The sequence below is a fragment of the Pleuronectes platessa genome, chromosome 16, assembly GCF_947347685.1.
Source record: "Pleuronectes platessa chromosome 16, fPlePla1.1, whole genome shotgun sequence".
Classification (NCBI taxonomy): domain Eukaryota; kingdom Metazoa; phylum Chordata; class Actinopteri; order Pleuronectiformes; family Pleuronectidae; genus Pleuronectes; species Pleuronectes platessa.
The window spans coordinates 8,924,874-8,945,691 of NC_070641.1; the positions used below are offsets into that span (position 1 = coordinate 8,924,874).

General features: G+C 45.8%; 1 protein-coding gene across 1 annotated transcript; it reads right to left on the minus strand.

Moving 5' to 3' along the window:
• Nucleotides 1-3,699: 3,699 nt before the first annotated feature.
• LOC128458936 (neurexophilin-1) lies at nucleotides 3,700-18,805 on the minus strand. The gene is made up of 2 exons (XM_053444004.1): nucleotides 18,752-18,805; nucleotides 3,700-4,473 (listed from the first exon to the last, which is right to left on the minus strand). Exons 1-2 carry the CDS (start codon nucleotides 18,803-18,805, stop codon nucleotides 3,700-3,702), a joined length of 828 nt encoding a protein of 275 aa, XP_053299979.1.
• Nucleotides 18,806-20,818: the final 2,013 nt, after the last annotated feature.

Genomic DNA, 20,818 nt, shown 5'->3' on the forward strand with positions numbered 1-20,818 from the left:
GTGGACACGATGCAGGAGGTGGGAGGAGACGCGAATCGAGGTTACTGGGGTGTTTCTGTGTCGGGCACTCTGTTGGCATGCTCTTGAGGAGAATTCATGTCCTCACAATCCAAGGGCTTATGCAAGACGCTTTGAACAGGAGAGAGGGAAAAAATAAACCAGCACATCTTAAGACTGTGTCTGTGCACGCATTTGTTTGATGGGATATAGATATACAGAGAGAGAGAGAGATAGATAGAGAAGGAAGGGAGGGAGGGGTGTTCTCACAGCTGATGTTCAGTTGGCTTGGCGTTAAGCTCACGGAGATTAGCTAGCTTAGCTCAACGCTGTGTGCAGGAGGGCAGGCGGGGCAGCAATGAGGAACTACCCACTGCAGGGTTCAACGCCAGGGTATGGGGGCTAGAGAGGGTATGGAGGCTGAGGCTGCAGCCGGCAGGGTCACACACACACAAGAAGAGGACAACAGCGTGAAGACTGCAGGACACATGGCTGAGCAACATGCAGATGTCTGGATCAGGAAGGGGCAGAGGGTGAGGGAATGAATGAACAGAGCAACAGGTAGTGGTTCACACATGCTGCTTGATGCATTATACGCACATGAAGCTTTGTATTTCATCCAACAGTACAGGAAAAGGACCTTCAGACAAGCCAGCATCTATATTGTATGTTCCATTACAACCGTTTCAAATAAATACTAAATAAACTGTTACGCTGCTTCCAGACATGCACTGAACTCTGCAGATACTCCGTATTTTCTCTGGAGGTGGTGCATGTGTGAATAAGGTTCTGCAGACCTTATACTATCAGGGCAGGTGGAGAAAGTCTGCAGAAATGCAGGATGATCTGATTTGTGTACACAGCAGATCATTGACCATTGGAGTCAGTGTGGGGGGGGGGGGAGAAGACACTTCTAAGGGTTGACAGATGCAAAAATGAAAAAAAGAAAAAGAAAACAAATATCTCCTGGTGAAAAAGCGGTGTCACACTCATAGAAGACACCGGCATGGATGTCAAAGAGTGTGTGGTGATAAGAGCCGCAGCTGAGTTATAACGTCTTTTCCCGCCTCTGTCTGCTGCACCCGGCTGCTGCACCTCTCGCCTGAATAATGCGGAGGATGTGTTTCTGTGGTGAAAACATCTGTGCAGTGAATCTCCTGCTGTGTTGTGCGTGTGTGAAAGACAAACTGAGGGCAAATCCAGATTTTACCCACAGGTCATGTTTCGAAAACGGCTTTAGTGTGATGTGGCAGGAATCAGAATCCATTCCTCCATTCTCTCTCATAGTTGAGTCTGTGATTGATGTGAGACTCTTAAGGATAAATCCTCCTTGTGAGGATCCTTGATTGTGAGACACTTCAAGTAAAAGTCGATCTTGATCGAAATGTACGTGTGAGGCAGACAAGCTGGTACATGTATGAAATATCGGCTGTGACAAAAAACAATACAGTCACATGTAAGAGGAGACAGATGCTGGACAGCCTCAGTGTTGGCTGCGGCCACCAGTCTCCTGCAGATTGCACATGGAGAGGACCTATCCCCTGTCTTTAAGGCTACATCCATATTACTACAATTTTGTAGGAAGATACATCGGTTATCTTAACCTTCCAAATTATTCCACAGTTTAAGAGTTGCTAAAAAACTCATGTGATAAACGTTTTCAGAGGTGTTAGGACGGGCGAGGATTAAATCTGAAACGCAGCTGTTGACACTGGACAGAGGTCATTTTATTTTGAAAACTACTGTTTAAAAATGAAATCCTAGTAGCATGGATGTAGCCAAGATGTAGGTAAAATACTTTTAGGTTTTTAAGATTTACAGGATTTTATTATCCTCTTTAGTCTTGCTTTCCCTTGTGCTGCTCTCCTAGCACACACAGGCAAGGATGAAGGATTTAAGTCTGGCCTTGTGTTCCCCCCCCCCCCCCCCCCCCCCCAAAGGATGGGGGGAAACCAGTTGCTGCTGCCCGAGTCCACCTGGGACATCCCTGCACAGCTTCAGCCAAGCGTGCACAGGCACAGATCTTGGCTGTAGTCCTGATCGCGCAGTATATGAGCATCCCACCCATTATCCGATATCACTGGTTAATGACTCTTCACACCTGTCCTGTGACTGTTCGTCGCTAATGAAGCAAGAAATCATTGTGTCCTTACAAGCAGCATCGCAGTAACCTCTCAGCGCACAAATGTCAGGTCACCTAATTCATTGCTCCATTGTGCACTGCTCTCCTCTGATATTGTTTGTGAGAGCGACATGAGATGGGCCAGCCAGTGGCCATTTATCTTAATGAGAGCAGTTAACTCTGAGCTGCGCCTCGGCTGCCGGCTCCGCACAAAAACCATAACAATCCTCCACGAGCGTCCTCTTACTCCCCACCCGCTGACTTGATTTTTAGGAATGCATTTCGCCCTCTCGTTGAAACCTTAATTAGTTCTACAGGAGATTAAATTATATGTAATTATTATGATAATATTTTCATTTATTCAAGATAACGGGCCTACTTTAGTGAACACAGGATTGTCGGGAGAGAGCAATCTCCCTCACACAGTCAAAGTTATCAAGGCGTGAAATCGGGAATCCTGACGGCAACAAAATGTAATCTTTTTCATACAGAGGGGACAATAGACGGAGCTGCATACTCTACATCTCCTTCTCCACTTTAATTAAAGTAGCTCACTGAATCTCTCCCTCTCTCACTCCCCCCACCTTTCTCTCTCTCTTATGTGTGGAGGGCCAATCCTGTCTCTATGCAGAATCTAGTTATTTCCCTAACACTGAGCTTGTCTTAAGCCCTGGTCCCGAATCTTTGTTGAGCAATTGCTTTTGGTTGCAAATTTGGGATCTTTTTCCCCTCTCCCTGGCTGTTTTCCCTGTATCATTGAATGGGAAGTGACATAACTGAAGAATATATAGTAATTGCATTCTGCAGGTAAACACTGGGACATTGTCCTGGCGGGATGCGCGGCTGTGAGGGTACATGGATAGGGTGTGAGAAAGTGTAGGAGTAAGAATAGGAACTTTTCTTTTATGGTCTCCGGGGATTGCCTTGAGCTCACGTAAAAAAACATGCCCTCTAAAAAAAGAGTAGCAGCTGAATGATCCTGTGGACGGGTACACTTTACATTCACCTGCCTTTTGTGAGCAAAGCAGTGATTTGTGTTCCCTCTGGAAAGTTTGCAAGTGCAATTGTTTCCCTTACAGCATACGGTGCTAAACACCACATGATGTCTGTAATAAAGTCTGGATTTTTTATACAACTCCCCAGTGACTCGTAACACAGCATTTCACGGAGAATACTGCCTGGTGACTTTGCGAAAACAGCTACACAGTGAAGGGTGATTAAAAGGACATTGAGACAACACTGACAAATGAGTTAATGGAAGAGAAAAATGGCTGGCGAGAAGCTGGTCTTTTCGAAACGGGATTGAGGTAAGAATGTGTGTGGTATTTAAATTTCACTACCAGTCCATTTAACAAATGCTGCAGTTAAACATTCCCAGTGCTTCACTATCTGAATACTGTCGTTTTTGTTTTGCATATATGTTTGTACATCTTGCAGGCTATAGAGAGGGGTTTTTGAAGATGTATTGCTGCCACAATGGTATTAATGACTTTTGTCAGCCCAGGTTTCCTGTTGCAGTAGCGCCCACTCATCCCCTGTATCCTCTCCTCTCCCACCTCTCCTCCCCTCACACAAGTCCTCTAGCCCGAGGGCAGATAGGGCATCTCGTTATGGTAGTTGTAGTCCGGGCAAACCTTCTGCACCAGGCGGTAGTCCGTACTGTAGAAGGATATATAGATGCAGATGACCTTGAAAGGCTTGGAGCAAATCCAGGACACGTGGCTCTGAATCTGCTCCTGGAAGCAGGTCTTGGACGGGTCGTAGTTGCACAGCGAGGTGCGCTTGCTGCGATCCACCTTCTCATAGTCCACGCGGCAGTTGAAGATCTTGGAGTCCTTAGGGTAGACCACGCTCTGGCGCTCCAGGTCAAACTCCACCGCCTTGACAGGTGGAACCAGGCTGACTGAGATGTTGCCCTGGCCTGTGGAGTTATGGCGGAAGTAGACGCTGAACGTGCCGTTACCATGGTCCACAATCTTGCCGGTGATCAGCAGGTTGAGCCTCACTGTCTTGATGTTGGAATAGAAGTCTCCCCAGCCAAACATCTTCTTGAACTTGCCGGTCTTAACAATTGGCCGGCGTTTGACCCTGGAGCTGGAGGCATCAGGCTTGAGCAGGTCGCTGCCCAACATCTCCCAGAACTCCTGTTTAGAAAATTCCTGCTTGGAGAAAGGGAGTGGGGAGCGGTAGGCCAGCTCCAGAGAGGTGTCATTAGCAGCTCTGCTCTTACTGTGAAGCATCCAGCGGCTCAGGGGCGAGAGGGGAGCCTGCTCGCCCCGGAGGCCCAACGTCTTGGAGGAGTCGTCTGAAGAGCTTTTGGGGCTGGAGGACTCATCTTCTTGACCCAGGGCCACCTGGAAAGACGAGGTTTGAAATAAGATTGAAAGAGAAAATAGAGAAAGAAAGAAGACGATTATTAGCAAGGTAGAAAGAAACGTGGACGTGGACAGAAAACAAATTAAAGGTTTAATCGATACTTAATTTACAGTTTATACCTCTAGTGGTAGTAAGCGTGACATTCTATCAATGTTATTTATATAAATAAATGGTTGAATTTTTGCAGGTATTGCTATTATTACATTCTTTTGTTTACCTCGGCTGCGAGAGAAAATACTCCTATGTATAGTTTTCACCGAGCCGATATATAATTCCCTAAGCTCGCTGGTAATGGGCTCATGTGCCTCCCTTGAGCTACTGGTGGGGTCAGAGGGATCAGAGACGAGATTCAAACAGAAAATCCACACCAAAAATGAACTCACATTAAGTGAGTAACTCCTCTGGTCTTGGGCGGTTTAATCAATACGTTATTATATTCTACAAAGGCTGTAATTCTGTAAAACAGTAAAGGCCTGTCATTAAGAAAATGCTTTTTCAGAGGTTGGAGGATGATTTATGCACTTAGCATCCTGATGCACCAAAAGGAGCAGGATTCGTGCAGCCAGTTAGAAAACAACTCGTTTTATACATTGTCAAAACTTCATTCACTCAACTCTTTCAGCATTTTCCCTTCAAACAATCTCCTTTTCACAGTCACAAAATCAGGAAAGGTCACTTGAAGATCATCCATGTAACTGGAGGATTGTTCTCATATAATATCTACAAGGAACTAAGTGGAAAGTAGACCAAGACTTGCTTTTTGGGTTAAAGTGAGCACTTTGCTTCTAAAGCACTGCAGTGTAAGTACAGGAAACTATTATTGCCTCAAAAGATTTGGTCGGAGGATCAAAGTATACGAGTGGGGGAAGGTGGGCAAGTGGTGGTGGTGAAGGGGGGGGGGGGGGGCGGGCGTGCAAAGAATAAAGTATAATGTCCAATTAAGATTTCCAGTGTTTTAATTAAAGAGAGAGTCTGTATCGGTACACACACAAAGCTGTCAAATGTTAACATCAAATGAGGGCTGGGGGAAGAGGAGCGGGGGGGGGGGGGGGGGGGAGATAAGATAGCACTGCTGTGCTCAGCAGTAGCTTTGTTAAGAGTGTGTGAATGTGAGCGCAATGAAACGGCCTATCTTCAACAGTAATGATCTATTAGCAGGTACCGTTTGTCTAATGTGCTACGGAAGCATCCGGCATTACTACGTCCTTTCGATTTAGCAGCGAACGCACACAAACACACACACACACACACACACACACACACACCATTTGTGAATTTGGAGTTGTGGTAAACGAAAACAATAAGTGATGCAAATGTGATCGGTGGGATAAGTTTGTGTGTGTGTGTGTGTGTGAACTACCCGCAGAGATTTTCCAGCGATGCATAATGCATGCATCTGTGTCTGCGCTCTGATCCATCTACTGTCTTGACTGCCAGAGCTTCCTTATACCGGCTTAGTCAGGATTATTAAGTCGGACTCATTTTCATTCCATTTTATGCAGGGTTTTCCGAGCTCGCTCAGATTTGTTCTCTTGCACCACAGTCAGTCTGTGATATTGATTTTCTGTCCCTCTAAAAACATGTATTTCCTTTCATAACAACCTGTATCGCATTTATACAGCCTAGCAGGGATTCACGTTAATGTGATTGTGGTCTGGTGTTTGGACTCAGATGAGCGGGCCAGCCCCCCCCCCCCCAGACTTCCCCTAATCTGGCCTCATTCCCTTGTGGGGGCTGGAGGCCAGACACCATCTCCTCTAGTTACCTACGCTTTACTGCCACTCAGATCCTTCAGCCTCCCCACGGGGGCCGATCACAGGGCTGACAAGGACTCCTTCCTCTTGAACCAGATAGTTCCAATAGTTTCTTGGAGAACCTCATTAATAATGAACAGAAATTTGGAAGAGCTAAAGACATGGATTCTCATCGATCTTTTCATCAAGAGTATCTTTGTTTTTCAAGGGGGGAGTTGAGGGCCAGGCAGGATGACTTTGATTCCTCATGGCTCTAATTGAAGGACTAGTTTGCGTTTGATATCTCCTCTCCAATGAGCCAGTGGCTCCCTGGGCCTGGAGGGTAGCACTTTGCCCACCTCCCCAGATAGCACTTAAGAGCCCCTGACTCAACGAAAAGGCCTGTTAAGGTTCTCGAAAAATATGACACTTTTTATTCATCTGAAGCTGCCCCCTTGCTTTTAAGATCCTGATCCCTTTGCGAGCTCCTTCGAGAAATAACATCTCGCTAGATGCTTTGTTGAAGCGTACACATTGAGTAAAGCCTCCTCGCGCTCGCTCACACAGTCTTCATTAGAGAACCTGTGAGGCCAAGCTGGAGGAGGAGAGATGGAGAGAGCATTGTGCTACTGTTGTACAGGAGATTTAAGTGTGAGGCACCGCTGGAGTTATCACATTCACTGTGTAGCATCATTGTCAAAGACAAATGTAAGAATGAGCTTAATATGGCTGTGAAAAAAGCCGGAGCCAGAGCTGTAATAATTACTGCAGTAAGAGAACACACACTGTGCATTCGTCCAAAGCACCATGCTGCTGTGTAATACAAGTGTGATGTCATTTTCTCAGGTTATCATACATGGGCTGCGTAGTATGGAATTTTAATAATCGTTTGCGTGCTTTCAGCTTTTCAGTACATCTGGTAAATGATGCATATATAAGGTCATTGAAGTCACGCATTATACAACAGCATATCTATCAATAAATATTATAACTACACTACTTTTCCACTGCATTATGAAAAACTGCATAGTGGTCCGAATCTCTCGCCAGTGCATTTAACAAGGGGAGTATATGAGCTGTAAGATTGAACTATCAGCACCCTGGCAACTTTGACTCATGCAACGAAAGCTAATTGAAATGGTGTAATATATAACCGGAGTTCACTTTTGTTTTCACACTGTACATATATGCATGTTCAATAATCTACACAGTGAAACATGTTGCGTTGAAAGGCCAGAATGAGTTTCTTTCAGACTAAGTTTGTTTTGTTCCCTGAAGCTTGGCAAGACACATCCCAGGTTTAAGCCCTGTAGGCAAAGTGTGGGCGATGGGCTATCAGGTCTTAGAGAGGGGGCGGAGGTTTGGGCGGATTTAGTCATTTGTCATGTGCGCTAAGTGAGTCAGTGAATCGGCTGGAGAGGATGGGAGATGGCTGCAGGCTCCGTCGCTGCGGTAATTGTGAGTAATTCAGCCTCAGTGAGCACAGGCCCCGGGACTGTCTCCCAGCAGGGGGCTGTGGGGCGGGGGTGCAAACCTCTCAAGTCTGCCAGCTCCACAGGCAATAATCAGCCTGTTACAGTGACAGGTACACCGTGTTAACCCCCCTTCTCCTGGTGACAGGGCCACACTATCACCATCATATAGCACAGAGATCAGGGAGTACTTAACTGGAATCTACGCCATAACTCTCACAGAGGACTGGTGACGGACAAGTGTGTCACGCACATGAGACAACACAGTCAGACTTCACTTGTTGATTAGCTCAACTTCTCTGGTCACACCTTTAGTGGGAGTAGTATGTTTTGTTAACATTGTGAAAAATATAGATTATAGATCAAACTTTTCATTGATTACATTGATTACCGGTAATATGAATATGGACCCATTTATCATTTGTTAGATAATTGTTTTGGTTTAATTTCCTGCAAAAGTTTTGTTTCACTCTCAGCAGCACATTTCAGTGTGTGGTCACAGCAGGCAGCTGTTAACAGAAGATCATCTCTGAAAAACTACTGCAAACGCAGCAAGACAGATAATGTAGTGGATAACAAGCCCGATAGATCCTCCAGGAACTGGTGGGAACTAAAAGAGCTGAAGGAAGAGACAATATTGGACTTAAATTCTTAAATCTAAATCTACTTATTTCAGAAATATCTGTTTGTATGTCCAATGCAGAGAAATTACTACAATGGACATGAAAACCCATTTGGAAGGTTTGTCCCAACACTTTTCCCACAGACGTGTTGCACTTGCTGGTTGTTGTGCTTTCACCTTCTGTCCAGTTCATCCCAAACCATTTCCACAGGGTTTAATTCTGCAGACAGTGCTGCCCTATAACATGAAGCCAGGGTCTAGGTCCTTCCTTTCTGATGTTGTTTGGTCATTATCCTGCTGTAGGATGATCCCTGACCAACCTGAATGTTCTCCTTTCCACAGCTTTCATTCTTTTTTCTGATAGATATACAGTATAATGGGATTGTCCTAATAACACACCAGAGGGTGCAGTAAGCCAGTTTGCCCCAACACTGCCTTTCTACAGTCGGAGAGAGTTTGTAGATAAACAACAAAATATGAAAATAAGTATGTCTCTGCGGGGAAAGTTTGCGTTTAGCTTAACGTGCTTCGAGGAAAACTGTAAATGAGCTGTTTTCTATTAAATTGACTAATTTCTCAGTTTTGGGTAATCCAAACCTTTTGCTTTTGATTTACCTTAGGCTGCTTACTGTTTACCTTTTTTATGAATGCACGGTCTGGAATGAAATGAATTGATTCATTGATCGATACAGAGAATCTGCCTGTAGAGCCACCCAGCAGGGCTGAAAGCATGCGCACGAGGAGTCGACAATGTGCTGTCAATAAAGCACTCCGTTTCCCTCTGGCTGTTGAGTTGAAATCTTCATCTCTAATATGACATCAATTTTTAATTACACACCCAGGCAGCTTAGATTCCTTAAGTGTTCGTCGATCCTTTATTCTTTTTTTTTTTTGTGTGTGTGTGCTCTGTCTCCTCTCCCCACCTCCAGATCTAATATGTTCACTGCAGGAGACTTCTCTGTTACATGATTAAAGTCTGAAAATGGCTGTGCCCTTATAACTAATTATTCTTCTGGCTAGTGTAGAAGAGGTGAGGGAGAGAAAGGTAATTTCACAAGAAACAAGCCATTTGACTCTTAATGAATAATTTACTCCGGCTTCTGGGGGGGTCACAGGAGCTTAGATCTGCAGTGGGTGAACAAACTCACTACAGTGAATCTTTTATTCTTCTCTTTTCTCGTTCATTTCTTTCTCTCTGCATCCTCCGCCTGCTTTCCCAACTCGTATTGGACAAGTTCAGTTGTGCTGTCCCAGTGGATTTGAGCTCATTTTTTATGCTCAGAGAGAAGCCGGGCTCTGAATTGGCTATCAAATTTTTACATTATAAGGTATCGACAAGTCGGCGGTGCGAGGACGGTGGAGGGGGAGTAGCAGGGGGGCGGTTTCTCCTCGTATTTTCCCCAGGGGGCTGGGAGCAAAGCAAGGGCTGATGGGACAGGGCTGATTAAAACTGCTGCTCCAGTATTCACTCCTGTCTTATAAAAGCTGGAGGGACACTGCGATTGTCTCATGGAGGTTCAGGTATGAAAACCTAGTACTAATTTAGCCGAGGCTGTTGTTTGACGTACTACAGCAGTAACTCTGTTGGATTTTCAGCACCCGCCCAAGAGATTCATATTTAATATTTGCATTCTTCTGCTCTTGAGCAAGGCACTTAAATACCTTCAGTGAAGGTATTAAGTGGCCATATCATGTTGTGGTAAACTGCGCAGCCCTCAGCTGGTGATCTGTGACTGTGTGAACCGGCTCTTCACACTCACAGGACCACTAAAAGACAATGAATCTAGGGATCTCATCATTATTGGACAGCTCTAAATCCAGCTGTGACGGGGCCTAGATTGCATGGGGACTGACTTCTGTGACATTTAGAGCTGTGCCAGATGTGTCCACGTTTGTGTGAACACGAGTGCATCCCTCATTTCGTTCCATCTCTTGAATACAGTTTATTGTGCACAGAGCTCAGTGCAAAACTGCCTATTAGCTGAAGTCAAACTTTGTTTCCCTTGTTTAGCAGCAGTCTTAAACAGATCAAACCAAATGTGAGTGGGCGAGTGAAATCTGATCACAAGTGCTGAATGGCGAGACATTTGATACACATCCTGACAACAGGTGTGAAGTGCAGCGGTAGACGAGATCGGTAAACATAGACTGATGACGGACATTTAATACATACTGCAAGGATTCAAATCTTTCCTCAACTCCAGCCGCTTGTACCTAATCATAGCTGAACTGTTGAAGGAGCAGGTTCGAAAAAGCTTGTGTATGTAATTGTTGGTATGGTGTGTTCATGTGCTCTGAAGTCAGAATGTGGAAACAAACACTGTAAACAGAATGTGTTGTATTTATGTGTTTAGCTCCTTTAAATAACATTGGCGTGATAATGAAGAGCAAAGAAAAAAGAGTCAGATGCGACACGTATATAAATAACAGTGTTCTCCTAGATGCCTGTGACAGATGTACATGCAGTTTGCAAGTGACAAATTGCGAAACCCTTGAGTTCCCATTAAATGTCATTGTTTGGAGTTAATTGTGAAATTATGTTAATTGGTTTATAAGTGATGATGCCAACGACTCTGCAACTTGTGAACCAAACACTTCCCGAGTTGTTCTGAATAAAGATGGATTTCATGTGAGGTTTCCCCGCCTGGAACAAATATTTCTGATTATACCAACACCACACAAACTCAATGATGGAGTGATAGAGTTGAGATCACCACTGATAAGCCACACGCCACCGACTAAAGTTACACCGATGATGAAACGGCCGAGGGTTAAGAATACCCAACGTATTCTGGGACTCACAACTTTCTTTCTTCCAAACCAGCAGACACTGGGCAGAACACAAATATGACGTGATGGCTAATTTGTGTGTCATGGTTCCACAATAGTTTCTCACTACTCTGTTAGTTTGGCACATACATGGTCAAGCGGTTTACTACATGATCATCCAGTCACAGTTTTAATGTGCTGCCCAATAAGCAATTTTGTGTTTATGGTTCCGCAAACGTTCGCCACATTGGCATTAGCACTCCAGCTCTTAATCGGATCATTGTGAGGTGGGCCTGGATAACAGCATCACTGGTCAAATTGACGTTTCCTTGAGAAGTACAAGTGGAAATAATTACTAGTTCTCTCGGCTCTATATTCTAATGCAACACATTCTCAATTCAATCCAGAAATCACTTTGGTCGGCGGGAACGGTTCCTATTATCCATTTATTATACTTAAAAATGCTATTTTTCAAGCTCAGCCAAATTCCCTGATCCTTGGGGCGGCGCTGCCTGCTTTAATTGGAAACCCCCGTAAAGACCCTCAGCGAGCCTTGTCTGGACATGTCCGTCTCTGACCCTGAAAATCACTGCACCATCACTGGGCGGCATGCTGGCCAACTGCACACTCCATGGTCGTTCGTGCAGAACAGACTGTTTACAGATTGTGAGAGAATTGAGAATTTAAATGGGCTTTTTCGCTCCCCGCACTCGCTCTGGCGTGGCATCCGGTCACACCACGATGAGGTCAACATGAACCGCGGAGCCTGTTACATCAGGAGAGCCTCAGTTTTCCTTCAGCGTTAAGCTGACAGCCTGGTTTTCACCCTTCAAAAGCACCAGTGTCCCCTGGTCCCACCTCGCCTTTTCCTTATTGTTTGGCTGCCTACACATCTTGAAACCGTAAAGATTTGATTCTACATTGACACATTTCGCAAACAGTTTATATTTCCACAAAGCAGCTTTTACTGGCGGGCGCTCCCTGAAATTAAAACGTCTAATGGATTTTCTCATTTCTCTAAGTTATTCCTCTGTGTGCATCTTTATCTGGATCCCCTGGGAGTTACACCTTCTCATTCTACCCATGGCTACGGCTCATTTTTCTTTAAGCTGGGCACTGTAATCCACCCCTCGCTGTCCAAACCAGCAGACACACCTCCATACATCCTTCCAGGGTCCGTCTCAGTCTGCCCTGGTGTCTCCCCCATCGAGCAGCGCCACAATAAACCGTGCTGGTTTTGAGCGTATTCTGTCTCTCAGCTCAGTGCTTCACCTTGAAGGGCTGTCAGTGTGCAGGGAGTGTGTTCCTCTATCTGTCTCTCTCTCTCTCTCTGCCTGTCTGTGGAGTTGGGGGGTGTGGGAGCCTGACAGTGGAGGAGAGCAGGGGTTCTCAGCAGGTGGTGGGGGGGGGAGAGGTCCTCCTCTGGGGTCATTCACTCTGTGCTTGTGCATAACTCAAGCTGTTTTACACAACAGGCAGGAAGCTATAGAGGTTATGTTATAACACCAGCAGCTTTCAGCAGCTTTGCTCATCCACCTCTTCTTCATGTTTATATATTGTTTGTGCGGTTGCTCCTTGCTGGGTTATGTATTTGGTCGATGGCCTATGAAATGGGTTAAAACACAGTGGAAAGAATCACACAGACCCGACAGTGGCCCTGACAGTTTCGATGAAAGCTATTTTGGAGTTTCCTCAAATGCAATTTAAGGAGAAATGTTAAGATGACAGACAACAATCGTTCAATTATCTGCACAAACCAGCTGCTAATGGAGTGTGAAGATTGCAATTGTCCGTGAAGGCTAATGCCCTATCTCACACGAAAATTCCTGTATGCGCTTGTTTATCTGGATTCGCTCTAAAATGTAATTCTTCCTTTGGTCATGCCCCCCCCCCCCCCCCAACAAAATTTCTCGGGAATCAGTTTTCCAGTTTTTGTAATCCTGCCGAGACACAGACAAACAAACAGCAATGAAAATCTCCGTGTTGCAGGTAAATATAGAATCACAATGAAAGGGTACAAGCTGTTGGTCTGTCAAAAGTTCACAACTTTAGTGAAGATAGACGACCAGATTTTAAACCAGGTCTTTACATTTCACATGTGTTTAAGAGGAAATGATGTATCCATCTACTAATTCAAGAAATCTCTGTCCTTCTGTCTGACCCTGAAAATGTGGCTCGCATATCTCAATAAGTATTTATTTTATTGGTTTCACACTTGAGATATGTGTTGTTAAGAGCGAAGTGAATGCACTGTTGAAATTGGAGCAATTGGACACACGATATGTTCAATATGAATAAACTTTGAATGAAGTCACGACCAGCGCTCTGTAGTGGCGTGGAGTCGAGCTTTACCGAACTTTGAAGAAACGGGTAAACAGCTCTTTGTGCAGCAGCGGGGACGCAGCATCCTGGATTGTTACTTTGCAGCCGGTCGATTGAACCAGGATTTCCACAGGCCAAACAACAGCCCATTCTAAACAGGCAGGTTTAGAACAGGCACTGCACTCGTAAACTAAATTCAGCAAACGGGTGTCGGTGGGATGTTGGGCTTATTTGTCCCCTGGATGAATGGCTAACAAGGGAAGTGCTGCTGATTGTTCTACTGATCATGACAAAGCCACGACCTGGTAATGGTCCCTCTCACATCAGCCCTTTAGGATCCATCATGCACTCACAGTGGAAAGTCGAGGGCAGCTGCATCAGCACAATAAACTGTTCAGTCTGCTTCCACTGAGGGTTTGAAGCCAAACCTCCCTTATGTTCGAAATTTGACAATTATGAATGACTTGTGTGTTTCTGGCTCCCGTATGGGACGTGAGGAGGAGGAGGAGGAGGAGGAGGAGGAGGAGGGAGAGGAGGAGGAGAGGAGGAGGAGGAGGAGGAGGAGGAGGAGGAGGAGGAGGAGAGGAGGAGGAGGAGGGAGGAGGAGGAGGAGGAGGGGAGGGAGGAGGAGGGAGGAGGAGGAGGAGGAGGAGAGGGAGGAGGAGGAGGAGGAGGAGAGGAGGAGGAGGAGTGAGGAAGGAGGTAGGAGGAGGAGGAGGAGGAGGAGGAGGAGGCTCATGATCCCTGACATGCAGATTGCAACGATCTGGCAAAGAGGAAGACTCAGAGAGTGAGAAGAAAAATTGTATTCACCCTGCTGCTGCTGTTTAACATTTTTTGTCTCCATGCAATATTTGCCTGTATCAGACATTGAGTTTTTTTTTCTATTTTCCTTCAGTATGGAGGTGGTGGTTTCTGCCTAGCCGGGGATGTATCTGGGCGGACAAGGTCAGCGACCCCGCGAGGAGGACAGGTATCTAAAAAACATGAATGCTAAGACTTAGTGACGGGCCAAAATGAGAGAGAAGTCTGATGTGGTTAGAATTAGTGTTCCAAGGCCTCTGCTTTTTAACCTTACACACAATTCTTCACTGTGTGTGTGTATTTGTTGTGTGTGTGTGTGTGTGTGTGTGTGTGTGTGTGTGTGTGTGTGTGTGTGTGTGTGTGTGTGTGTGTGTGTGTGTGTGTGTGTGTGTGTGTGTGTGTGTGTGTGTGTGTGTGTGTGTGTGTGTGTGTGCAGTGTTTGCACCATGCTGTCTGCTGGTGTTCCGGGCAAATACTGGCAGTTTGCTTCTTCGATCAAATGCCTTTTGCTGTCCCTGTTGTTGTTCTGCCATGCTGTGATTCAAGTGTGTACTCTGTGGTGTACGGACTAATCACAATCTCTTACTTTGTTATTAAATGGATTTGGGCATTGTGGCGCTCCGAGAATAAGAACATTTGTTTTTAATGGATGTGCCATGTTAAATATGGAAGTGTTTCCTCGCTGGTGGCAAAGTCAAACGGAGGTTGATGGCAAAAGTTTAGCAATTCAAAAAGTGGGCAGCGCTTGGTGCTAATTTGTTGATGTGAAATACTTCAAGTGTCGTGTTTTCTTTAGAACTTGAAATGACCTCAGCATAGAGAAAGAGTGGGGCATGCTAACCTTGGAATTTGAAAGAGTGTCTACAGTGAAAGTCTTTTTGCAAATAAAGGGCAAAGGATATTTGTATGATAGAGCATCTGCGAGCTCATGGCGAGCGCGTATGAAGAGCCGAGCTCCTGCATCCCCCCGCGTTCTTTACCACGTGAAGGCTGCAGCGCACGCACGGTCCGAATGAATAAAGCTGCTCTATTGTTGGCTAAGAGGAAAATCTTATTTCTACAAAAAGTGCGGTGATTGTGGGATAATTGCAAGGGTGGGGGGGCAGGGAGTCCACAGTTCACCGGAGCAGTCGAGTTCAATGCCCTGTGCGAACACACTTCATTCTCCTCGTGGTAGTTAGTGCAGGAGGAGGAGTGCACACACTCACCTCAGCCCTCTCAGTTTCGATGAGGGGCCTCAGATTGTCAACCTGCACCATTAAGGCTCGGTGCTGTCACTGTCATTATATCTGGATTAACGTGGTTTCCTGGAGGTTTTGTGTGCAAAAAGGAGAAAGAATCTGTCACGAGCGTCAATGAGGCGTTTAAACCTCTGAGGCAGACGGATAACGTATTATTTTTTCGCACTTTATCCTCACCCACTCTCACTTCCTCTCATTTCCCTCACCCTATAACAGCACTCTGCACCAGCTCTGTCTATTTCCAGTGCGCCCAACAGTGTTCTATAGGCACCTGTCTCTCCTCTGCGTACAGTGTGAGCCCAGTTCACCCAACATCTGCTGCAGCTGTTTAGCGATGGATAGAGTCCTTATACAAAGACTGTAATTATCACAGTAAAGATGAGGCAGTTAGTCGCTGAATCAATCAGTGGATTGTTGGAAAAAAAAACTGTTATGTTTATCGAATCATCATTTGAGTGATTTTTCAAACAAAAATGCCAAACATTTGATGGTTGCAGCTTCTCAAATGTGACCTCGCTGCTTCTCTTTGCCTTACTTACTGTAAACTGAACATATTTGGGTCCTGGACTTGTGATCAGACAACAAAGCGGTTTGAAGACGTCACAGTGGCGATCTGTTGAAAAGGCTGATGGGCATTTTTCAGTTTTCTGACATTTTGAAGACAACACGATTAATTAAAAGCCGATTAAGAGGCGATGCAGCATATTTCACAGTGTGGCTCCGCTTAACAACCGACTGCACTGACTGCCACTCGCAAGGACAGCGAAAGGTCTCACAAATATCAAACAGCCCCCCCGAAACATTCCACACATTATTCTCTTGATATGTGCACATTAGCCGTTCAGTTGACTGAATCCAGTCAGCTCGCCGAGACGCCGTTGAAAAATAATTCCACTCGCTGCCTAAAATCCACATAATTTCTCAAGCAGTCAATTATACAGCCGAGATGGTTTATATCATTCATAACCCTCCATTCGAAATACAGAGAATAATGAACATTTGAAACACATCCTTCATCATATATACAAAAACCGGAGTGGCACCTTGTGTTAATAGTCGTCTGTATTAGTAGCCATTTGCAAAAGGTCCCTCGAGACCCAAATCTATCCGCGAATTGCGGCGCTATTACAACAGAAAATCTTCCAAATCGAATTTTTAATGCATAGTAGGCTTATGCGATTATTCATCGCGCTCCGCTGCAAAGTAAAAAAGTTACTTAATTCATTAATTGCTCCATAATTTATCAATGTCACGGGGGCTAATGAATTACCCAAGATCTCCTGCTGAGGGATGTCATGTACGTTTTTCATAGATACATGGTCTTGGAGGTGGGGGTGAGGGGGGGGGGGGTTAGCTCCAATTAATTTCATCATCATTAGCCACAGACCTTCTGGGTTACAATAGGCTGTATGCCCCTGCAGCTCACAGAACGCTCGCAGAACCGAGACAACACAGAAGTGCTTGTTAAGCCTATTATCCCACACTCTTGTATCTAGTTATACAATGGCTGAAAAGGCGCTCACCCCCACCCCCCATATTTTAATTCGGCGTGTGGTCTCTTCTTTCTCAGATCAGTGGAAACCGCTCCGAACAAATCCACAGCGTTTGTGTCCAGTCACTTCCAACCGCTGTCTGTCAGACCTCAAGTCGCCAAACAGGCCCGATACTCGAGCACCTCCAGAGTATGAAATCCACAAGGTCATCCCGGAGGAGACGCCGACACAACCGGCTGCATCAAACAGCCATTCAACCTCCCATGAAGATTTCCACTGCACTTATGTGTGTTTCTTTTATTTTATTTTTTTTTGGAGCCTGCTCATTTCCTGGGCCCTGTGATGAGCGAGCTGCTCAGCCCAGGGCTTTGGGGGTGGATGGATGTTTTCAAGTTCCCTCATGTGAATCAAGAGCAGATTTCTCATTAAAGGCTGCTCTTTAATAAATCTCCGAGCTACATGAAAGAGGAGTGGATGAGCCAAATTTGATTGTCAGGTTGTTGGACAGAGGCGGTTGATGTTTACACATCTGGTGGAGCAGGTCAGCGAGGAGCCCTCCTCCGGGTAAAATATACACGGAAAAGTTGTAGTGCTTGATTTTTTTCTTTCTGTTAATTAGCTCAGTTAGAGAACAGAGGGCGGTGATGTGAGGTTTTCTCCCTACCTACAGTTTTAACTCTGTTTTTAATTATATCAGACACGAAGGTGAGATTAGTTGTTATGTGCAAACAGTGAAACGTAGTAACTGCTGTTATTACTTGGTGCGATGTAAATAAATATAAACTGACTCGACTTCATTCCTCAGGGAAAGGACACGTTTGTCTCCTTTTTCTGTGATGGAAAATATCCCATATCTGCTTAGATTCTGCTGTAGATCTCCACACAGACACATGGCCATTAACCTGCGAGCTTAGTGTGCAAAATGTGTGTTATGAATGGGATAATAACAAATGAACTAATATGTTGTGACTCATGACAAATTCTTTATTATTATTATTATTATTATTATTATCAGTAGTAGTAGTAGTATCATGTATTTTAATATGCATTTTAAGCAAACACACTCTAGACAAATGTTTTTGTTAGGACATGACTAAAAATATTTAATTCATAAATATTCAAGTCGTGAAGCGTTTCAATTATTTTGTTAAACACTTGTGATAGTGTGTATATGTGTAATGGGAGTTTTGGCTGAAAATGGAGGATTACACCTGCCTACAGTCATATCCATGAATGATCTTTACGTGATTATTATCATTTTCGTGCACAGTTCTAATCACAGTTAACCATGATTTGTAGTTTATAAAGATGAACGTGGTCGCAATTACGCACGGAGTAAATGAGGCTGCTGACGGACACCGGCGGCACAACGCGCTCCGCACGCTCCCTGCACATGTGTCCGCTGGGAATTGTAATAGTGCACATGTCGTACCTGAACCGAGCGAGGTCAAAGTGAATATTACTGTCCTAATAATCCTAACATCCACAAAAATGATCAAACAACAACAGAAATACGCCTGGAAGCGCAGAGCACAATTGGTTTGAATTATCTCTGCATCAAGAGGCGAATAGATCCAAATCAACGGGATTCTAGTGTCTGCTCACCGTCCTCACATGCCGCTCAACACTATTTTATTCTACTTATGTCAGCGAGTTGAGAAGTTTGGGGCGCAAACGGGATGCAGGCACCTTTCCGTGCCTCGTGACGCAGGGGTGAATGGTGCGTTAAATGGGTAATGTGGAGAAAGATGCGCGTGTGTGTGAGACTGATACTTTTCGCCCTCTCCTTCTATTCCTTACCAAACACGCGGTTCCGTTGAGGAGGAGCAGGATGAAGCCGCGGTTGGGGTGCATCGTTCCGGTGCGTAAAACCCACAGCTCCCCCTCGCCGGTCGAGATTAAAAAAAACTCCCTCACGCGGGCTTTTCCTGCTTCAGGACGATGCTCTTCCTCCGGCACCGGTTCCCTCTCGGCTGACGCACGGTCCCATGTCCAAGGCAGACTCAAGTGCTGCTCCCACAAACATGGAAACCCGCTGGAAACCACTTGGAGTGTGTCCCCCCCCTCAACCTTCTTCTGTCAGTGTTTGTTTTTTAACCCCCCCACAATCCTGGGTTTGAGTCACATTAGTTGGTGAGTGAGAAATCCATATGCGGTTGGCTGTTCTCATCCATGCAGAACAGATACAAGAGATCCCAGCTCAGAGTGGAATGGGTGGACTGGGAGGTGGGTAGATCGCATCTGGTCCTCGGTACCAGTGGAGATCCTGGAGGGATGGAGCCGCTGCCTGCTTCACAAACTGAGGCGACGCTGAGACTTGCAAGAGCTGAACACACGTTTTAACAGTTCCCACTCTCTCTCTCTCTCTCTCTCCCTCAGTGTGTGTGAGAGTTTGTGTGTGTGTGCCTCTCCCCCTTTTCTCACCACATATCTCTTTTCTCTCTCTCCCCCCTCCCCTTTCCTCCATCTCTCTCCACCTGTCCAGCATCTCCCCTCTCCTCTCTTTCATTCACGTTCTCCAATTTATCCTGCCTATAATCAAATAATAAACAACCAGTAGCTAAATAGCAATAAACATCTGTTCCACTTGTATTAGTGCCTCTCCCCCTCTTTTCGTATCCCTCACCAATATCCCAGACACCGGTTTCTCACCCCTCAGCAGCCTGCCTCACTTATCCAACTTGGTGGGTATTTGTCGCCGCCACGCCGGCCTGTCACCGAATATCCTCACCACTGTGGGTGGGTGAAAACCATTGATTGGGAAAGACTGGGTCTGTTTTCACACCGCGCTTGTCACAACAACAACTCCAATGTCATATGGTAACCGAGGACGTGGAGGCTGGTGGGAATGGGGTTTTGCAGCTGCAGGAGTTTGTCCCCAAGCCTCATCCTCATGCACGCTGTCACATCAAGCAGGTTCACAATCAGATTGTTTGTCTTCCCCCCCAGGGGCCCGGCGCTGATCCGCAGCCCCCCCCCGCGGAACAGCATCGACGCGCGCCGTGAGTACCGATGAACCGGTGGCCGTCACCTTAGTGGGGTGTGATTAATAAAGACTTCCCTGCAATAACGCATAGTTCATTAGGAGCAGGTTAATGAACTGAGATGCACGATACCACCACGCGGGTCCCCTGGCTCGCAACAGCTCCATTTGTGCTTAATTAGACTCTTAGATGAGCTTCACTCTCTCCGTCCATCGCTCTCTTGTTTTTCCATCACCCCCCCCCCCCCCCCCCCTCTCTCTCTCTCTGTAACCCCTCATCTATCGGACGGGCAGCGGAGGAGAGGAGATGACCTGCTCTGAATCTTTGTCTTAGGTCAGAACCTTTTTCTGTCAGCGCTGCTTTGTCTTGGATCAACATATTTAAAACCTTGTTGATCCAGTGGTGTTTTTCTGTCTGCACCTGCTAATAAAGAGTGTGGTGTTATTGGATTGTGCTGCTGTACAAGGGTTAATTGATCCCAGTTCGGGGGTTAATGGAGCAGCAATGGCCTGATGCCGAGGGAGCCATACCCCTGGAGGTGTAAGGTCAGAGCACAGGGGCCTGTGGAGGAGCCCAGGCTGTGTCAGTCTGTGTGCGACTGAAAAAACATCAAAGTGGATGGCTGCAGGAAGAGTGCGAGACGACTGCTTCCCCCCACCACCCCCCACCCCTCCGACTGCGTGCACACATACCGATCCGCTGCTCATTATGATGCAGGAGATGCTGATGGAAGATTGGAATGAGCTCATCAACTTAGGAGGTTGCTTGATCTCTCTCTCTCCCTCCCTCTTTCTTTTTATTAGATTATTTCAGACGCTAAACGTGTCTCTGTATAATTCAAGCCAGCCTCTTCAGTTGCCCAGGGTACCGGCGAGCTCTCTGG